Source organism: Haliaeetus leucocephalus, unplaced genomic scaffold, assembly GCF_000737465.1.
Source record: "Haliaeetus leucocephalus isolate CR32 unplaced genomic scaffold, Haliaeetus_leucocephalus-4.0 Scaffold61, whole genome shotgun sequence".
Taxonomy (NCBI): Eukaryota; Metazoa; Chordata; class Aves; order Accipitriformes; family Accipitridae; genus Haliaeetus; species Haliaeetus leucocephalus.
Window position 1 is genome coordinate 523,331 of NW_010972497.1, and position 15,040 is coordinate 538,370.

The following is a 15,040-nucleotide window of genomic DNA, read 5'->3' on the forward strand; positions in this document are numbered from 1 at the left end:
CTGTTAGAGTTATCATGTTCAAAAGATCACAATTCCTCCTTGCCAGTTCTCCAAGACTTAAATTTAAGATGATACTTCCCAAGAGAGAGATCTGGTCTGTGACAAAGATCTAACTGAAACAGCAATGTGGAATTGATCGATGTATTTAACATTATTACTTAATTGTTTCAAATTTGGTCGAAGTTATTTCTGAGAGCAGAGTTTTTATATATCTATCTTTCTTTGAATTTTAAAAATGCCTTAGGATGTGATTCTTCTCATTTCTCTTTCTCTCTTCTGACTAGTAGAATTGCCTGACATGTTTTTGAGAGAGAGAGTAGAAATATGGTAACCTTATCTGTTTTACTTTTCTGTTAAAAGACTGTGTTTGGCAATTCTGGTCACCCTGGAATCAGACTTTTGAGTTGTATTTGTGAGAAAGAAATATCGTATAATAGAATGTATTTGAGTTTTATGTTTTAGGAGGAATCATAATTTACAAAATTGTGCAGAGTTTATCAGGTTTTCAAATACTGTTACTAGGGTAAGCTCTTAAAAGGGAGCAGCTGGTGCATACTCATAGGTACTGCTTCCCAGAAACCATCTTGACCTCCCAAAATCTTTTTCTGAAAGTATCCAGTCACATCCAAAGATTTGCCATACATACTGTCTTGGAGATAAGAAGAGAAGTACCAAATTTTTGTTTTGTGTAATGTATATTGTTTATTTGCTCGTGCACTGAACTACACAGTACTGCATGTTTACTGTGTTACTTGAAAATATTAATCTTTCAGCTGCTGGTTAAACAATATTACACATCATCATGCAAACCTAAATTTTGGAATATAAAAGGCTTCACTAAACAGAATTGAATTTCACATTCCATAATGCAGAGATAAATGTCAATATTATTGTTATGAAAAATATGTGTTTATATTTTTACAGCAGGTAATGAATTTGAAGAAGATCTTGAGATACTCGAAGAGGCTGCCTTACAGGTATACTGCGGCTTTTTATCCATTGCAACATACTTAAGCACATAATTGCATTGAAACTTTTTGACTGCTTTAGGAGAAAAATCACTTGTGAGGTTTCTGTAATAGAAGGGAATCCAGCTGGTTATAAAACAGTTTAAGAACGTCTTACAGAAGTTTAGTATTTACATTAAATCTTTTTTTATAATAAATCCGGTTAGAAAAAAATGCATAAAATATCACACAGAAAGCTAGATAACCAGGTATGTTTCAAAATATCTGTTTGGCTTAAGTTGCACTATTTAGCGAATTTTAAATATTACCAAAATTAATCCTTCATGTGTTTGTAATTGCAGAAAAACATTTTCAGCTGAGCAGTAACGTTTATAAGTTCCCAAATAATATGATTGCAGTTGTTCTGGTTTGATGATGGTATTTTGTTTGTTGTGATGGTAGCTAATGCTGGTCAGTAACTCCGTATTTATAGCCCCTAGCTGATGATGAACAGTGAAAAAGGAGTTTTCACGTTCTCTCTCTTTCCTAATGATCTTCAGGGCAACTGTTCTGAAATTCAGTTTTCACAGTACTTACTGGAAAAACATCAGTGCTACAGTATGACACCATTGCATAGGCCTTAGATGACAGAATAGTAAACAGAAACTGTCTAGGAGGAATCAGATGTTCCTTGGAAGAAATATTTTTCAGCAATCTGTTCTTGGACCCACTGTGTTCTAATTCAAAAAGTGAGCTAGGAGTGTGCATGCAAGTAATGGATTCACTTTTGATTTTAGTCCTGTCTGTTCAGTATTTGATGCATATTTCCACCTTCCTTCCCTTCTTGCAAAGGGATTTCTTTCCCTTTGTCTTACCCAAAAATATCTTTCTTTGAGATCTGCCTTTCTGTAAGTTACATCTCTCACCTTTTGTTTTCTTTTGGAACGTGCTCATTGGTCACATTTTCAGAATGGCTTTCTTCATTCACAATTCAGCAGTTTAGGATACTCTTAACATGAAAGTTCATGTTACCTTATTCTTTCCTCCAAAAAATCTCCCTCAACTCAAGCTCATTTAATTTCTTTTGACGTAAATTATTGTTTTATAGACGGAGCTGACTTTTTTTGTTTAAACTTTCGCCAGAATAAAGTTTATCTACTCTTCTCCTCCTTGAATAGTTTTTAATGCCCGAAATGTCTTTACCAATTCTGTCATGTTATGGTAAAGTGTCTACATGTAAGATACTGAAAAGCTGTTTTATGTCTCCATCCTTTCACCCTCACCTCAACCTCTGCAAAAAAAAAAAAAAAAAAAGGTGGGCAAATCTCATTCCGGCATTCTTGGGAAAGGCTTGGCACTATCTCACTCACCAACCATTTTGGAAGCTCTCGAAGGAAATCTTCCACTGCAGGTACAAAGCAATGAGCAGTCATTTCTGGAGGATTTCATTGCTTGTGTACCAGGATCGAGTGGTGGACGACTTGCAAGGTAAAAGTTTGTGTGCTGCATGAATAAACCCATTACTTCATAGTTGTAATGTTTAAGCTTTGCAGAAAAATAGAAAATGTGTAGTTATCTGCTAAATTTTAAAACCTGTGCACTGTTGCTTGTCTATACAACTAGCTGTAGAACTTTAATACTTACATCAAATATTCGTTAAGTAAAACTGTATAGCCGTATTGTTTCTATTAATTTATTAGGTAAAAGCATTTATGTATTCAGACTTTCTGCATTCTTTCTTAGCTGGAAGTCATGTTTGTACAGAGTAAGAATTTATCTTTTGGGGGGCTATAAGAAATTTTAATGTCAGGTGTTTTTCTTTGCTATAGGTGGCTTCAGCCAGATTCATATGCTGATCCTCAAAAAACATCATTGATTTTGAATAAGGATGACATTCGATGTGGCTGGCCAACTGTTATTACAGTACAAACAAAAGACCAGTATGGAGATGTTGTTCATGTTCCTAATATGAAGGTAACTATTGTAATCTTGGCTGTTCTTATACTTCATCATGCTATCTTTTAGTATTTGTTGTAGATATTCCACAGAATACTCTTGTATAGGGCAGAAAGTGGCATTCATAAATTCAGTGTAGTCAGACTTTCTTACCTCTAAATACACAAGATTATCAAATTCTGATTATGCCAACACCATTTCATGCCATTTATATCTTGTCTGTAATGGGCTATACATGTGTAGTTGTGGAAATAATCAGTTGTAGGCGGTGTTTGATGGTGGTGATGTGTAAGGTGACAAGAATCCATTTTTTAACTTGTAAGCCAGGAAAAAGTATTATAAATTGAAGTGATGGAAAAAAGAATCAGAAGCACATTGATGGACCCCTTTATAGTCACTTTATTTTAGAGTAGAACAGCATTTCCCCCTTTTCTGTTTCTAATATTTGGAAGTTCCTGTAGTCTTTGAAATTAATAAGATAACTGGCAAGGTCTGGGTTTCTTGGGTTTTACTTCAGCCTCTTCAGTTAATCACTGATTTTTAAAAATTTTTGTTGTTGTTGAAGTACTGTAAAGGAAGTCTTCATGACAGCCTCAGGTAGACTTGGAAAATATTTGCACACTTTGGAGTAAAACCTATGTGATACGTTGTAAAAGTTGGCTGCTTGATTTGAAGTAGTGAAGCATGCAAACAGAACAAATTGAATACAAAATTGGTTTTACATAGTTCTAATCAGGTTACATCTATGTTTTAAAGCCCACTATTACTGTGGAGTAGTTGGTTTTGTTCAAGCCCAAAAGTAGATGAAGTACCTTTTACAAATGCATAATTCCTGTGATAAGAGTTCTCAGATGTTCTTTGTATAGGATATAATAATTGAGTTATCTTACAGTGAGCTGTAAACTCATTAATGAACAGTGAGTACAACAGTAATACAAGAATCAGCTTAGTCACAAACATAGCTTGAATGAAATTTATATGTGTGGTTACTGACTTAAATTTGTGACAGGAAGTAGAAAACTCTTTAGTGATTTTATTCTGTCAATCAGGAAAAGGATATGTCAAAATATCATCATCAAAATTATTGCTGGATTTCTTATTAAATTATTGTTTTTCTTCACAAATATATTAAAGTAACAAAAATCTTAATTCAATTTAACTATTCTGTTGGACTCATTCAGTGTGCAATGCACTGATATGTAACTTCCAGTAAATAAAGTAAAATTTTGATAAAACAGTGCATGAAATGTGCAGTATTTAAACATACTTTACTGCAGATTTAGGATGAGTGATGCATACTTATTTTCCAGATAGTCTGTTATTCCTCACAAAACCAGGTACAGCTATGTTACCTGTACTAATGGAGGTTTGTGGTACCTCGAGGGAAAAAAAAGTCAGTTAAAATATGCATTAAAGAGCACAGTATAAATGTACAGTGCTGATGCAGTAGGGTGGCAAAGCTAGCCAAGATCCAATCTGGCCACTGCTGATCCAGATCTAGCAGGGGCCGATGATTCACTCTGAAACCCGTGCGCTCATTTGGAAGGCTCTCTTCCTACTTCATAGCATTTTGTGTTGTAGGAAATCTTAGCTAGGCATACCAGACTATGTGCTGCTTCCCAGGGAGTGGTCTGGGACTGGCAGAACTGACACTGGCCCTTAGTGATCATGTGCCAAGTCATTTGAGTGCTTCTCTCCTGTACGTATACATTTTTCAGAGGTGCTGTGCTTGGCTTTGCAAATTGTTCAGTGTAGACGCATAGGTATTTGACACAGCTGGATTTATAGTGAGTACTCTAAGCACTTTGTTGCTGTAACTTATCAGATAGAAAAGAATGTGTGTGTGTGTGTCTTCTCCCTAAATCATGTTCTGTATTGCATGTCTTATTGCAGGTAGAAGTCAAAGCTATTCCTGTTTCTCAGAAAAAAACATCTTTGCAACAAGAACAAGTTAAAAAGGTGCAACGGATACCAGGGAGTCCTGCAACAGCTGCTTCCCCTAGCAGCGATATGACCTTTGGAGGACTTCCTTCACCAAAGCTTGATTCTTCCTATGAGCCAATGATAGTGAAAGAAGCTCGATATATTGCTATTACAATGATGAAGGTAAATTACTGTCAATTTAGCAATATAACTATAAAATTCAGGATTCAAAGTGTGTAAAGGAGTGCAAAGGAGAAGGAAAAAAGTACATTTTAGTTTGGTCAGAATGTAAAACTACATTAATTACAAATTACTTTGATTATATTTAAGTCCAGCAGAAAACTAGATACATCAAAAGGGCCAATTGCCTGATCTCTAAAGCAGTTATAAACTGGATTAGCATTTAAAAAGAAAAGTTGTCTTTGATTTTGATTACACTGATTAACAAACTAGTCTGAGTCACTCAGGAGAAATGAAAACAGCTACTGGAATGGTGGAGGGGAAGCCAAACCAATGTATCCATATGGAGTTGGAGTGTTGCAGTGAAGCTGTATTAAAAACTAGAACTGGTGAACATAGAACAAAAATCAGAGCTCAGCATAGTAAAAAGGTCATACAAATGATTTGTGTATCAATGCATAAATATTAAACAGCATCTGTTGAAATTAGCCATTGTCAAATGGATCACCTCAGAGACTTTGCCACGAACAGTTTTTAAAGAGGTGAAAACTGAGCAGTTAGTATTGATTTGAATATATTTAACACCTGTGATAAGTTTACATATATGTAACATATTGACCCAGTTAAGAGACGTGACATGATGTGTATAACTAGTGGTTGGATGACTTAATAAGACCTCATTAATCAGGATTTAGAGAAGGATAAGACTTGGTATAATCAGTATGAATTTACGGAGGGGAGAAATCAGCAAACTAGCATCTTTTAGAGGGTACAAGTTTGTTTTCTGCAGAGGATAGTGCTACAGTAGCTATATGTAAATAGCGTAACTGGCTACTAAATAGTGTCTTAATGGATCAATGAAAGAACTATGAAATCAGTATGGTGTGCAACAGATGCTTTAAAAACTTGTTAAATCACATGTCTGAAAAGGTATTTACAGCCAGGGAGTGTATATCAAGGAGACAAGTGTGATTAGCTTGTTTGTTGTTTTTGTTTTTTTTTTTTTATTTGGGGGACTGCAAAGATCACTTCTTGGCTTGATGCTACTTGGTAATTTTACCAGTGACTTGAGGGGGGGGAAAAATACATTATTTATTCAAAGTTGGAACCCAGATGCAATTTCTGATAACCATTGGCCACCGGTACCTGCTGCTTCTTTTCCGGTAATAGGTGTCAAATCTGCTAATGCAACCGTTATGGTGGCACATCTTGCAACGCATTCAATACTCTGGAGTAAATGATGGTGGAGCAAGTGCAGGGTGTCTACAAATTTGTTTCTAGATTTGATGGACCCTTTGAGTGAGGAATGCTTGATGTTAGCTGGTTAACATGTAATCATTTTTTAATTGAATCATGCTAGGATAAAATGAAAACACAGGTGTTCATTTAAAGTTGTCTGAATAAATAATAATAGTACAAATCTTTGTAAAGATAAAAGTTAAAAAGTGAAAGACACACACCAAGGTAAAATACAAAAAGTGTCTGTCTCTTCTTGTTGAAACATGCTTGACTTCTACATTTAACACATTTCTTGGGGAATCTTCCAGAGTTTCCTTTCAGATTGAGTCTTTGCCATCCAAAACTTTGACTTTTTTTTTTTTTCATTCAGAAGATAGCTGATATTTTACTGCTTAAATTAAAGACTGTCTGACATTCTAGGAGATGCAAATGTCTTACCTGCTGTATTTGATTAGCTTGTTAACAACTTTTCTGATTCAAGAAAGTGTAAATATTCTCTTCTACTTCCCTCCCTGCATTACTGAGCGCACTCATTTCAGTGTAAAATGCAGATGTCCCTAGTCCTTTTTGTTTTATACCAGCCTGCATGTTGTATCAGTACTTGATAGAAACATCCAAATATGATTAGAAACTCTAGCTTCTTACTTCGTGACAACAAATCATGACATGTTTGGGGCACTGATACCCAAAACTATATCCTTGTATAGAGACCCAAAATGGCTGATCTGCATGAATGTTCAAATGTTCTTATCTCACCTCTTCTTCCCCTGTTGTTTTTGATTTAACACGGGAATCTGATAACTCAGCAACCATTGCAGCCCAGCAAGATTCTTGATGAGGTACTTCGTGCAGTTCTAGGACTATCATTATTCACTTCCTATGGGCCTTATCAGTGCAGTTATTTCACAAGAATCTGTGAAAGTGAACCAGGTTTTTTTGTAGTGGGAATCAATGGAAATATCACCTCAATACAGAGGGAATTTCTTCTTCACTTTGAGTAGAAAGAAAGAGGATCCAAAATTCCATTGATGAATCCACTGGGCTGATTTGCATTTTTTGACCTGCAACATCTGCTTTCTTATCTTCACATGGTCTTCAAGACACTACCTGCATTCAAAGGCTTTCTATACAAGTGAGATTAGAAGAGATTCAAAGACTTGACTGTGAACGAAGGTTTTTGTTAGCAATAGCTATCTTTTATTATCTAAATAATGGCAATTTAAAGAGAAAGTGAAGATACTTTTTTCGTGTGTATATATATGTCTGTGTTTCTGTGTTTTGGAGTTTGTTTCTTGTTCCCTGATCAATGCTTCTGGTAAGTGTGAAGTTAGATTAGTGTGTTCTTTGAGAAAATACTCTGCTTTCTTTTATTCATGACCGTAGTATAACTGGTAACTGTTGATTTTATGTTTGTTGAATTTAATTTGTTTGTAGGCATATGAAAATTATTCTTTTGAAGAACTACGCTTTGCTTCACCAACACCAAAGAGGTAAACATTAAAACATAACTTTTTATTAGGGACTTAGCATGTCCTGTCACTTCTGCTTACACCCAGACTCACAAGCCTTCACTGCCAGGTAATCTTGTCTGAGGGTAGAAACACTATAAAAATTGTGTATTATTATATTTTTTTCTTAAATTTAGAGATTTAGTTTAAGATCCTTCATTCTTAATTGTTCTAATGTTGATTCCTTATTCATATTATCTACTCTCTGAAGGTGTTCTTTGATCATTTGCTATAAATAAATGTGTCAGAGGGTTATAACTTCATAATAAATAATATGGGGTTCGTACATTGGGGGATGTACATGGGGGAAAAAGGTATTTAGATTATCTGACAGAAAAAATAGTTTTCAAACTAAGTATTACAGATGATTTCCAGAAAGATAATAATTGTTTAATGATTTCAATTGTTTTTGGTTTTGGTTTTTTTTTATGCCTAGACCCAGTGAAAACATGTTGATCAGAGTCAATAATGATGGTACATACTGTGCAAACTGGACTCCTGGAGCTGTTGGTCTCTATACCATTCATGTTACTATAGATGGCATTGAAATAGGTACTTAATTTTCACTATACTTAAGCATAAATTTATATTAAATCCACATTGTATACTGATAAATGTATGTCTTGGTGCTCCTAAGATTTATTATTACAGTTCATAGCAAAACTTAGCACCCAAGTTTTGGTTCAGAAGCCTTCTATCTAATTCTCTCTTCTTTCTCAAAAGAGAAAAAAGACAACAGCTGTTCTGTTATGGAAATAGGGACATATGTGGCAAATCACGTATTTATAATGTGGTTAGACTACCAGATTAATAGAGTATCTTATTACCTACTCTCATTGTTGCAAGAAAAATGTCTTGTTTCAGCTGAGAGTGACAGAGATGTATAGTTAAAGGTGGAAAAACAAACAAACAAACAAAAAACACTGAGGAACCTAAGGAAAGCGGAAAGTGTTCCTGACCGTGCAAGAGTAAATAATGTAATTTCTTTTGTGAAGAATTGAGAAAGTGTTGTCTTAACTGATACCCTACCCTAAGTATCAATTATTTGTACTAATTTTTAGATCGTTTGGGTTTCTTCCATGCTGAAAATCTTTTAGTTGTCTTGCTGGTCCTTGGGAATATATTATGAGATACTATAGCATGTGGTGGAAAGATTCCCCCTCCCAAAAAAAGTCTGTATCTTCAATACTCTCTTGTTAGTCTTAGTGGTGGTATGGTGAAGATGGTAGTAGAGAGATTGAAGGCATTGTAGTTAAGCCCAGATCTGATAGGAGGGTTTAATGAGTTCGCCAGCACCAGCAGTTCCTCTTTCCCAATACTGTACAGCACCTTTTGTAAATACATAAAGTGGTACTCAGAAATACAAACACACATATTTCACATAGGATTGGAATGGGATGCTCCGTGTTGTGCTACCTACAGAAGATAACCATTAATGATCTTTTATGAATCTTATCTTTGTTCCTGAAACAGGAACATTTTCCTTCATAGGAGCCTCCAGTGCACTCAGTTGTAATTTTTCCAGTCTGCCATCCCTGGAGACAAGTTTTACACTGTAGTTCGAATCAGCTGCTATTTTTACATGGATTCTACCATCCTCAGTCATTGTGTAGGGTTAACTTTTAGAAATGCTAGAATACAGTTGTTGACCTTGGTTATTAAACAAGTGTGAGTATACTCTAATACTTATCTATGCTATTCTTCTTCAATATAACTTCTGTTCTGGTTCAATCATAGTATCTTACTATCCCCTCTCAAGCTTTCATATACCTATGCTTGACCCATAATTCTGTCAGCTTTTAACTGCTTAAGTACTGGTAGCACTTAGTTTCTCCTCTGTTTCAAGCCTTTGATGTTCTTGGTACTTCTAGATTCCTTCTGTTACTTCCACACTTGTTTAAAAAAATGTTACTGAAACCAACAGTTTTACCACTAGGTCTGGCTGCTTCTTTTCAAGTTGTTGCTCTTCAAAGGGTCACCCTGTAAAATGAAACAAAAAAAACCCAAAAAGATCTACTGAGACCATTAATTTGTAGTTTGGCTTTAACAGTGATTGCTGAGACTTTCTTTTTAAGATTATTACTCAAGTTACATCCATCTGTTACCAAAGTTTGAACTGTTTCTTTACATATATTTTTCTTCACAATCTGAGAATGTTACTATGTTGAAATATTTTCTGGTACTTTCTGGGTTTATAACAGTGTTGTTAATTAAAGATGCTGGCTGTTTACATTACAGGCCTTTTCTGGTTGCGTAACTTGGTTTTTAAGACTTTTATCTTTTTTTTCACATTTTGCAATTAGCATCTGCAGCAGTACAGCATGCATAAGCTATTGCCTCTCCAGGATCTTTCACTTGCCCCCTCAAACATCAAACTCTTCTGTGTTCACTATTCCTTGAAACATAGCCCTGCAGACACTATTAGGATACAAAATTACTTAATAGTGCTGTGTACACAAGGTGTAACAGGTATCAAAGCAACTGCAAGTGTTGTTTATGGCAGACAGATAAGCAAGTGGTTATTTTGCCTACTCTGAGTTGTAGCACAGATAAACTGTAGTTACTGTTTGACTGATATATCCCCTTATATATATGTTTTTTAAACTTAGTCTTTGTTTGCTTATAGATGCTGGACTAGAAGTGAAAGTAAAAGACCCTCCAAAGGGAATGATACCTCCTGGAACCCAACTTATTAAACCAAAAGCAGAGCCTCAGCCAAACAAGGTTTGAAGAACTGAAAAAAAACCCCACCCCACCCCCGATAGTTATATTTGGGTGGGATTTTACTGTTGTTTAATATGTACTTTATCATGTTATAGTGGTACAGTACTTATGGATATTTGCAAATGACTTTAATGTGCTGAATGGAATGAAATTAATATACTGGATAAAATGAAAGATACTCATTCTCTTTTCTTTCTGTCTATCCATTAATTAAATTGTTAGAAGCTCTACAAAAACTGCCTTAGTCTTGGCTTGTCGCACAAACGTTGTGCAACTCTTATGAAAGTCACAGACTGCATTCTGCACTATTATTAGTTCTTTATCTTTGATATTGTAGTATGAAATTAATTGTACAAAGGGCTTTACAAAGATTTTGTTTGTTTTGTGATAAGGATCTTTCTTCAGTCAATATAAAATCCAAAATTAGTTTCTTTACTGGTATCTTCCTTTCTTAGAATATCATGGTTTTACTTTTTAAAGTTACCCTTTCTGTAGCTTTTGACTTCCCCATTTCACCTTATAGTTCCACCCTGAAGGACTAAAGTAGACACAAATAACAGAAGAAAAGTGAAAGGTGGTGTGGCAGTCCTATAAGGAAAATGCCCAGATGAGGGAACCATCTTCCATTTCCTCTTAGATGCAAAGGAAGGGTTGTTAAATGAGGTGCTGAATCATTTTTTTAATTGAATAAACATGAATTAAAACATGTGGAATTCTGAAATAACCACAAGGTTATCCTTCCTTGCCTTATTACAACTGCAAAGGTGGCTAAGAAATACATGGTTACAGAAAGGATCAGGTGTTTGCCAACTTCTTACCTACACAGCACATCCTGATTTAGTTATTTTCCAATTTTCAGATTAATCTAGAGATAGTAACTTTGTTGTATGGTTCCCCAATCTGTAAATGCATCTAGTGTCTGCTTCTGCCACTAACAAGATTCTTTTCCCTGGACCTACACCTCAAAATAAAAATAATAAATTTACCTTTAGTTTCTACACTATGTTTTATCCCTCATTGCGTTTGGGGTTTTTCATTGTTGGTTTTTTTTGTTTGTTGCTTTCCCCCCCCCCCCAAAAAAAATACTTTTAGGCTTTCTCCCTTCTCTTGGAAGGAAGACTTCCTGGTTACTTCATTATCTTAATTGAAACTCCCAATTCCTACTGGGTGAGATTCAGCTCACAGAACTTAATATATCTCCATCCAAGCTGCTAATTGTATGTGGTGTTTGCTGTCACCAAAGTGTGAGAAACATCTGTTCTAAGATGAGATAAATTGCTAGATGGAAGTGCTGTCTTTCTTTTCAATTACTGCAGTGGAAATTGAGGTGACTGGTTCATACATAATAGCTACATTTTGTCAAGTAACAGTCTTCATGACAGTTAAAAGTACCTGATAAAAGTTAGGCCTCTGGTGTTCTGAGGCGTTACTTAGTGTTCAATCATCTCCCTGTGTTGTTCTGCTTGCATGTCTTGTTTCTTGTTCCAAGTTGTAGTCTCTTTGAAAGAGGAGCCATCTTTCTGTCCTGTATATAGCATCTGTAGAGCCTGCTGCAAAAATATACTAGACCTTTCATGGTAAATCATTTTATCAGTCTTCTTTCTTCTGTGTTACAATAAATCACATAACAAACTGGGTTAGAATAATTCTTTGTGTATGAACAGCAATATTATAAATAATACAGAAGGTAATTATTTCACTGTGCTCCATGCTTCTGAAGCCAAGAACGCAGATTAGACATGTATCAGAGACAGTCCAATATACCAAATCATGTTTTGCTGAGAAAAAGGGCTTAGTTGAGCTCTAGAAACCTCTTCCTCTTCTTTATCAGCCCAAAAATTCAGATGGTTATAACCAAAAAACACTAACAGTGCATTCTCAGCGGTGATCTGTTCTCAACTAGAAACACCAAAATATTTTCATTGAGGCAGTGGAACATTCCAATTTTGTAGTCAAACCTTACTTGAATCACAAGTTGAAAATGGATAATGTATTATGATTTTGTATTGATTTCTTCATTCTCTGTTAGACTCTGTTGAAATCAGATGAAAATGTGGTTTTCCTGTCCATCCAAGTTGGTAAAGGAGATTACCATAGTGATCTGGACTCAGCCTGGAGTATACGACCCATAAGAACTGCTGCCTCCTCATTGGCTGTGAAACTTGGATTAACTAATTTGCAGGAAATTCCATTCCACATGCTATTGAGGGAAACATTTTTCAAGCTATGTAATGTAATTCAGGGGAGTTGGAACCAACTAGAAGAAAGCAGTCCTAGTTTAGCTGAATTGGAAGGGGCAAGACTGGTACCAGAATGATTGGTCACTAACATGTTTTGACTGTTTCTGCTGTCATGACTGAACAAGTACCTAGCATCAGTTGAAAAAAACCAAAAGCTCTGGGCAGGGAATGGTTTTGTGCATCCCTTCACCCCTTGTTAAGGTTGCTTTATCCTATATAACGCAGTTTTCTGTGCTACTAGGAGTACCTCTTTTCAGATTCAGCAAATAAGAAGGCATGGCAACAAAGCTCTTAAACTGCTGTGCACTGATGTACATCTTAATTGCTAAGCCTTTCTGCATTAGTCGCTTCTTTTAGTTGGAATCCAGTTTGTGTATGCTCCAAGGAAGAACTGACTGTGGGGCTGTTAGAGGACAGAGTTGCTGAACCATTGTGCCAGAGAGAAATATTCCAAGCAAAGAGGTGCTATAGCAGAAAGAAGACTCGGACAATTAAGATTTTCGTGATGGTCAGAAATGAACATAATAGAACATTTCATCTGTTTTTTGTTGTATTGTTTGTCAGTGGATCTGATGCCTGAACAGTTTGTAGTTACAGCATTAAGTTTTCTATTAACTAGTTAGCTGCTGCAAAGGGGAAAGATGCTCTTTCCAGGCCTGTGCACATCCAAAGCTTGAGTGTGAGTTGTTCTTCCTCTAAATTCAAGTTTTTTAATCCAAGTTCTAGCCAACCCTTCACATGATTTTCTGAAGTAATATATTGGGGTAATAATGCAGGGACCCATAATTTGCAAGGCTTTGTTTATAGGCTTGTCTATGTTGAGCATGCTGTCAGCAGTGATTCAGCCTTATATTTTTAAAAGGACCTTGGAAGTCTTAATTTTGCCTGTTGAGAGAAATCTAAATTCTTGGAGTAACAGGATTGTTAGTAAGCAAAACCTTGCATTTTTTGGAGTACATTACAGTTGAAATTCTTTACATGCTTCTGGTTTTTTTTAAATTAGCCTTAAAATAAATACCATTTCTTAAAATAAATAATTTCTTTAGGAAAAAAAGAAATTACTTCATGCAGTTAGCTGTTACTTTTTCCTGAGTTTATTCTTTCCATATCATTCTGTGCTTTATGTTAAGTTAAAGATTGAGTCCATACTTCAGCTGATACTTTTTTCAGTTTTACGTGTGGAGTATGAAAATAACTTTCCAAGAAAAAGGTTGTATACCACATGCATAGAAAATATGCACTTTTTAAAACCAGAGACCAAAATGGCTTATGTTTGTTCTCTATGGGACAGGTGCCTGATAATGTGTTTGAACAGAGAATAAAAATGATAGAGAACAACAACTGGGCAATTTTGGGGGCTGTAGTAAATCAAACTAGTAACAAGGAGCATCTGATCTAACCCTCTTATGAACAAGGGAGGAACTATTGAAATAGCTGTTTGTTTGAAAAATAAAGAAGTAGAAAGATCTGTTGTTTTTTCTATTTTTAAATGGCTACTTAAACTCTTCAGTTAAAAAAAAATTCAGATTTTGGCCAAGAAGCTGACTAAACAATATTACGGTAGCACAAATGAGAACGGGTAATCCCAGGTTGATCGGTTACCGGAAATACTAAATTTGAAAAGGCAAAACCCTTGAAACTTGCAAGAATGAATAAAATGGAGGGGGGAGCAGTTGAAAGAATTGGAAGCTTGTACTGAATAGTGTGGTGTAACAAGAGATCTTTCCAAGACTGAGTCGATTCACTTTTACTTTTAGGGCTTTTTTGCACATTATGACTTCATTGGTGATATAAAAAAAGCGAAGTTATACACAGCAGCCATGGGAAACTAGCAACAAACTGTAACTCTAAGACTGCCATCTTGTCACTAGCATTTCAGAATCTGTTAAACCTATTTCTTTTTACTCTTTGAGAGCTCTGTTCCAATTTTTTCTTCCTTACTGTCTTCCTTTGCTTCTCTTAGGTTCGCAAATTTGTGGCCAAGGACAGTGCAGGGCTTCGTATCCGTAGCCACCCTTCCCTTCAGAGTGAGCAAATAGGCATAGTGAAAGTCAATGGATCCATCACTTTCATTGACGAGGTAATTAATAAGACATTTCTGTTGAAAATTGGGCTAAGATGTAAAGTTAATTCATGCAAATAATGTTTTTTTTTTTCATGTTTAGATGTTGATATATACAACTTAAGAACATAAGAGTATAAATTGCAAAAATCTAAATATTTACTAATTTAGTTTTTCAAGCTGTCATTTCTTTTTAATTTACTTACTTGAAAACCTGTAACAAACTTTTGAGACTCTGATATGAGGAAACAAAATTCCTAG

General features: G+C 35.4%; 1 protein-coding gene across 21 annotated transcripts in view; it reads left to right on the forward strand.

Annotated features, from left to right (window-relative positions):
- Window positions 1-15,040, forward strand: part of MYCBP2 (MYC binding protein 2, E3 ubiquitin protein ligase) — a 200,644-nt gene that overhangs the window by 117,872 nt on the left and 67,732 nt on the right. For 13 of the 21 annotated variants that reach the window (XM_010578098.1, XM_010578115.1, XM_010578175.1 and 10 more), the window contains 8 exons: window positions 925-977; window positions 2,263-2,435; window positions 2,777-2,921; window positions 4,797-5,009; window positions 7,680-7,735; window positions 8,190-8,305; window positions 10,380-10,477; window positions 14,681-14,797. In XM_010578098.1, the coding sequence (XP_010576400.1) occupies window positions 925-977; window positions 2,263-2,435; window positions 2,777-2,921; window positions 4,797-5,009; window positions 7,680-7,735; window positions 8,190-8,305; window positions 10,380-10,477; window positions 14,681-14,797 (971 nt within the window). The remainder of the gene's footprint in view (window positions 1-924; window positions 978-2,262; window positions 2,436-2,776; window positions 2,922-4,796; window positions 5,010-7,679; window positions 7,736-8,189; window positions 8,306-10,379; window positions 10,478-14,680; window positions 14,798-15,040) is intronic. The other 8 variants (XM_010578083.1, XM_010578189.1, XM_010578196.1 and 5 more) reach the window with 2 other exon arrangements.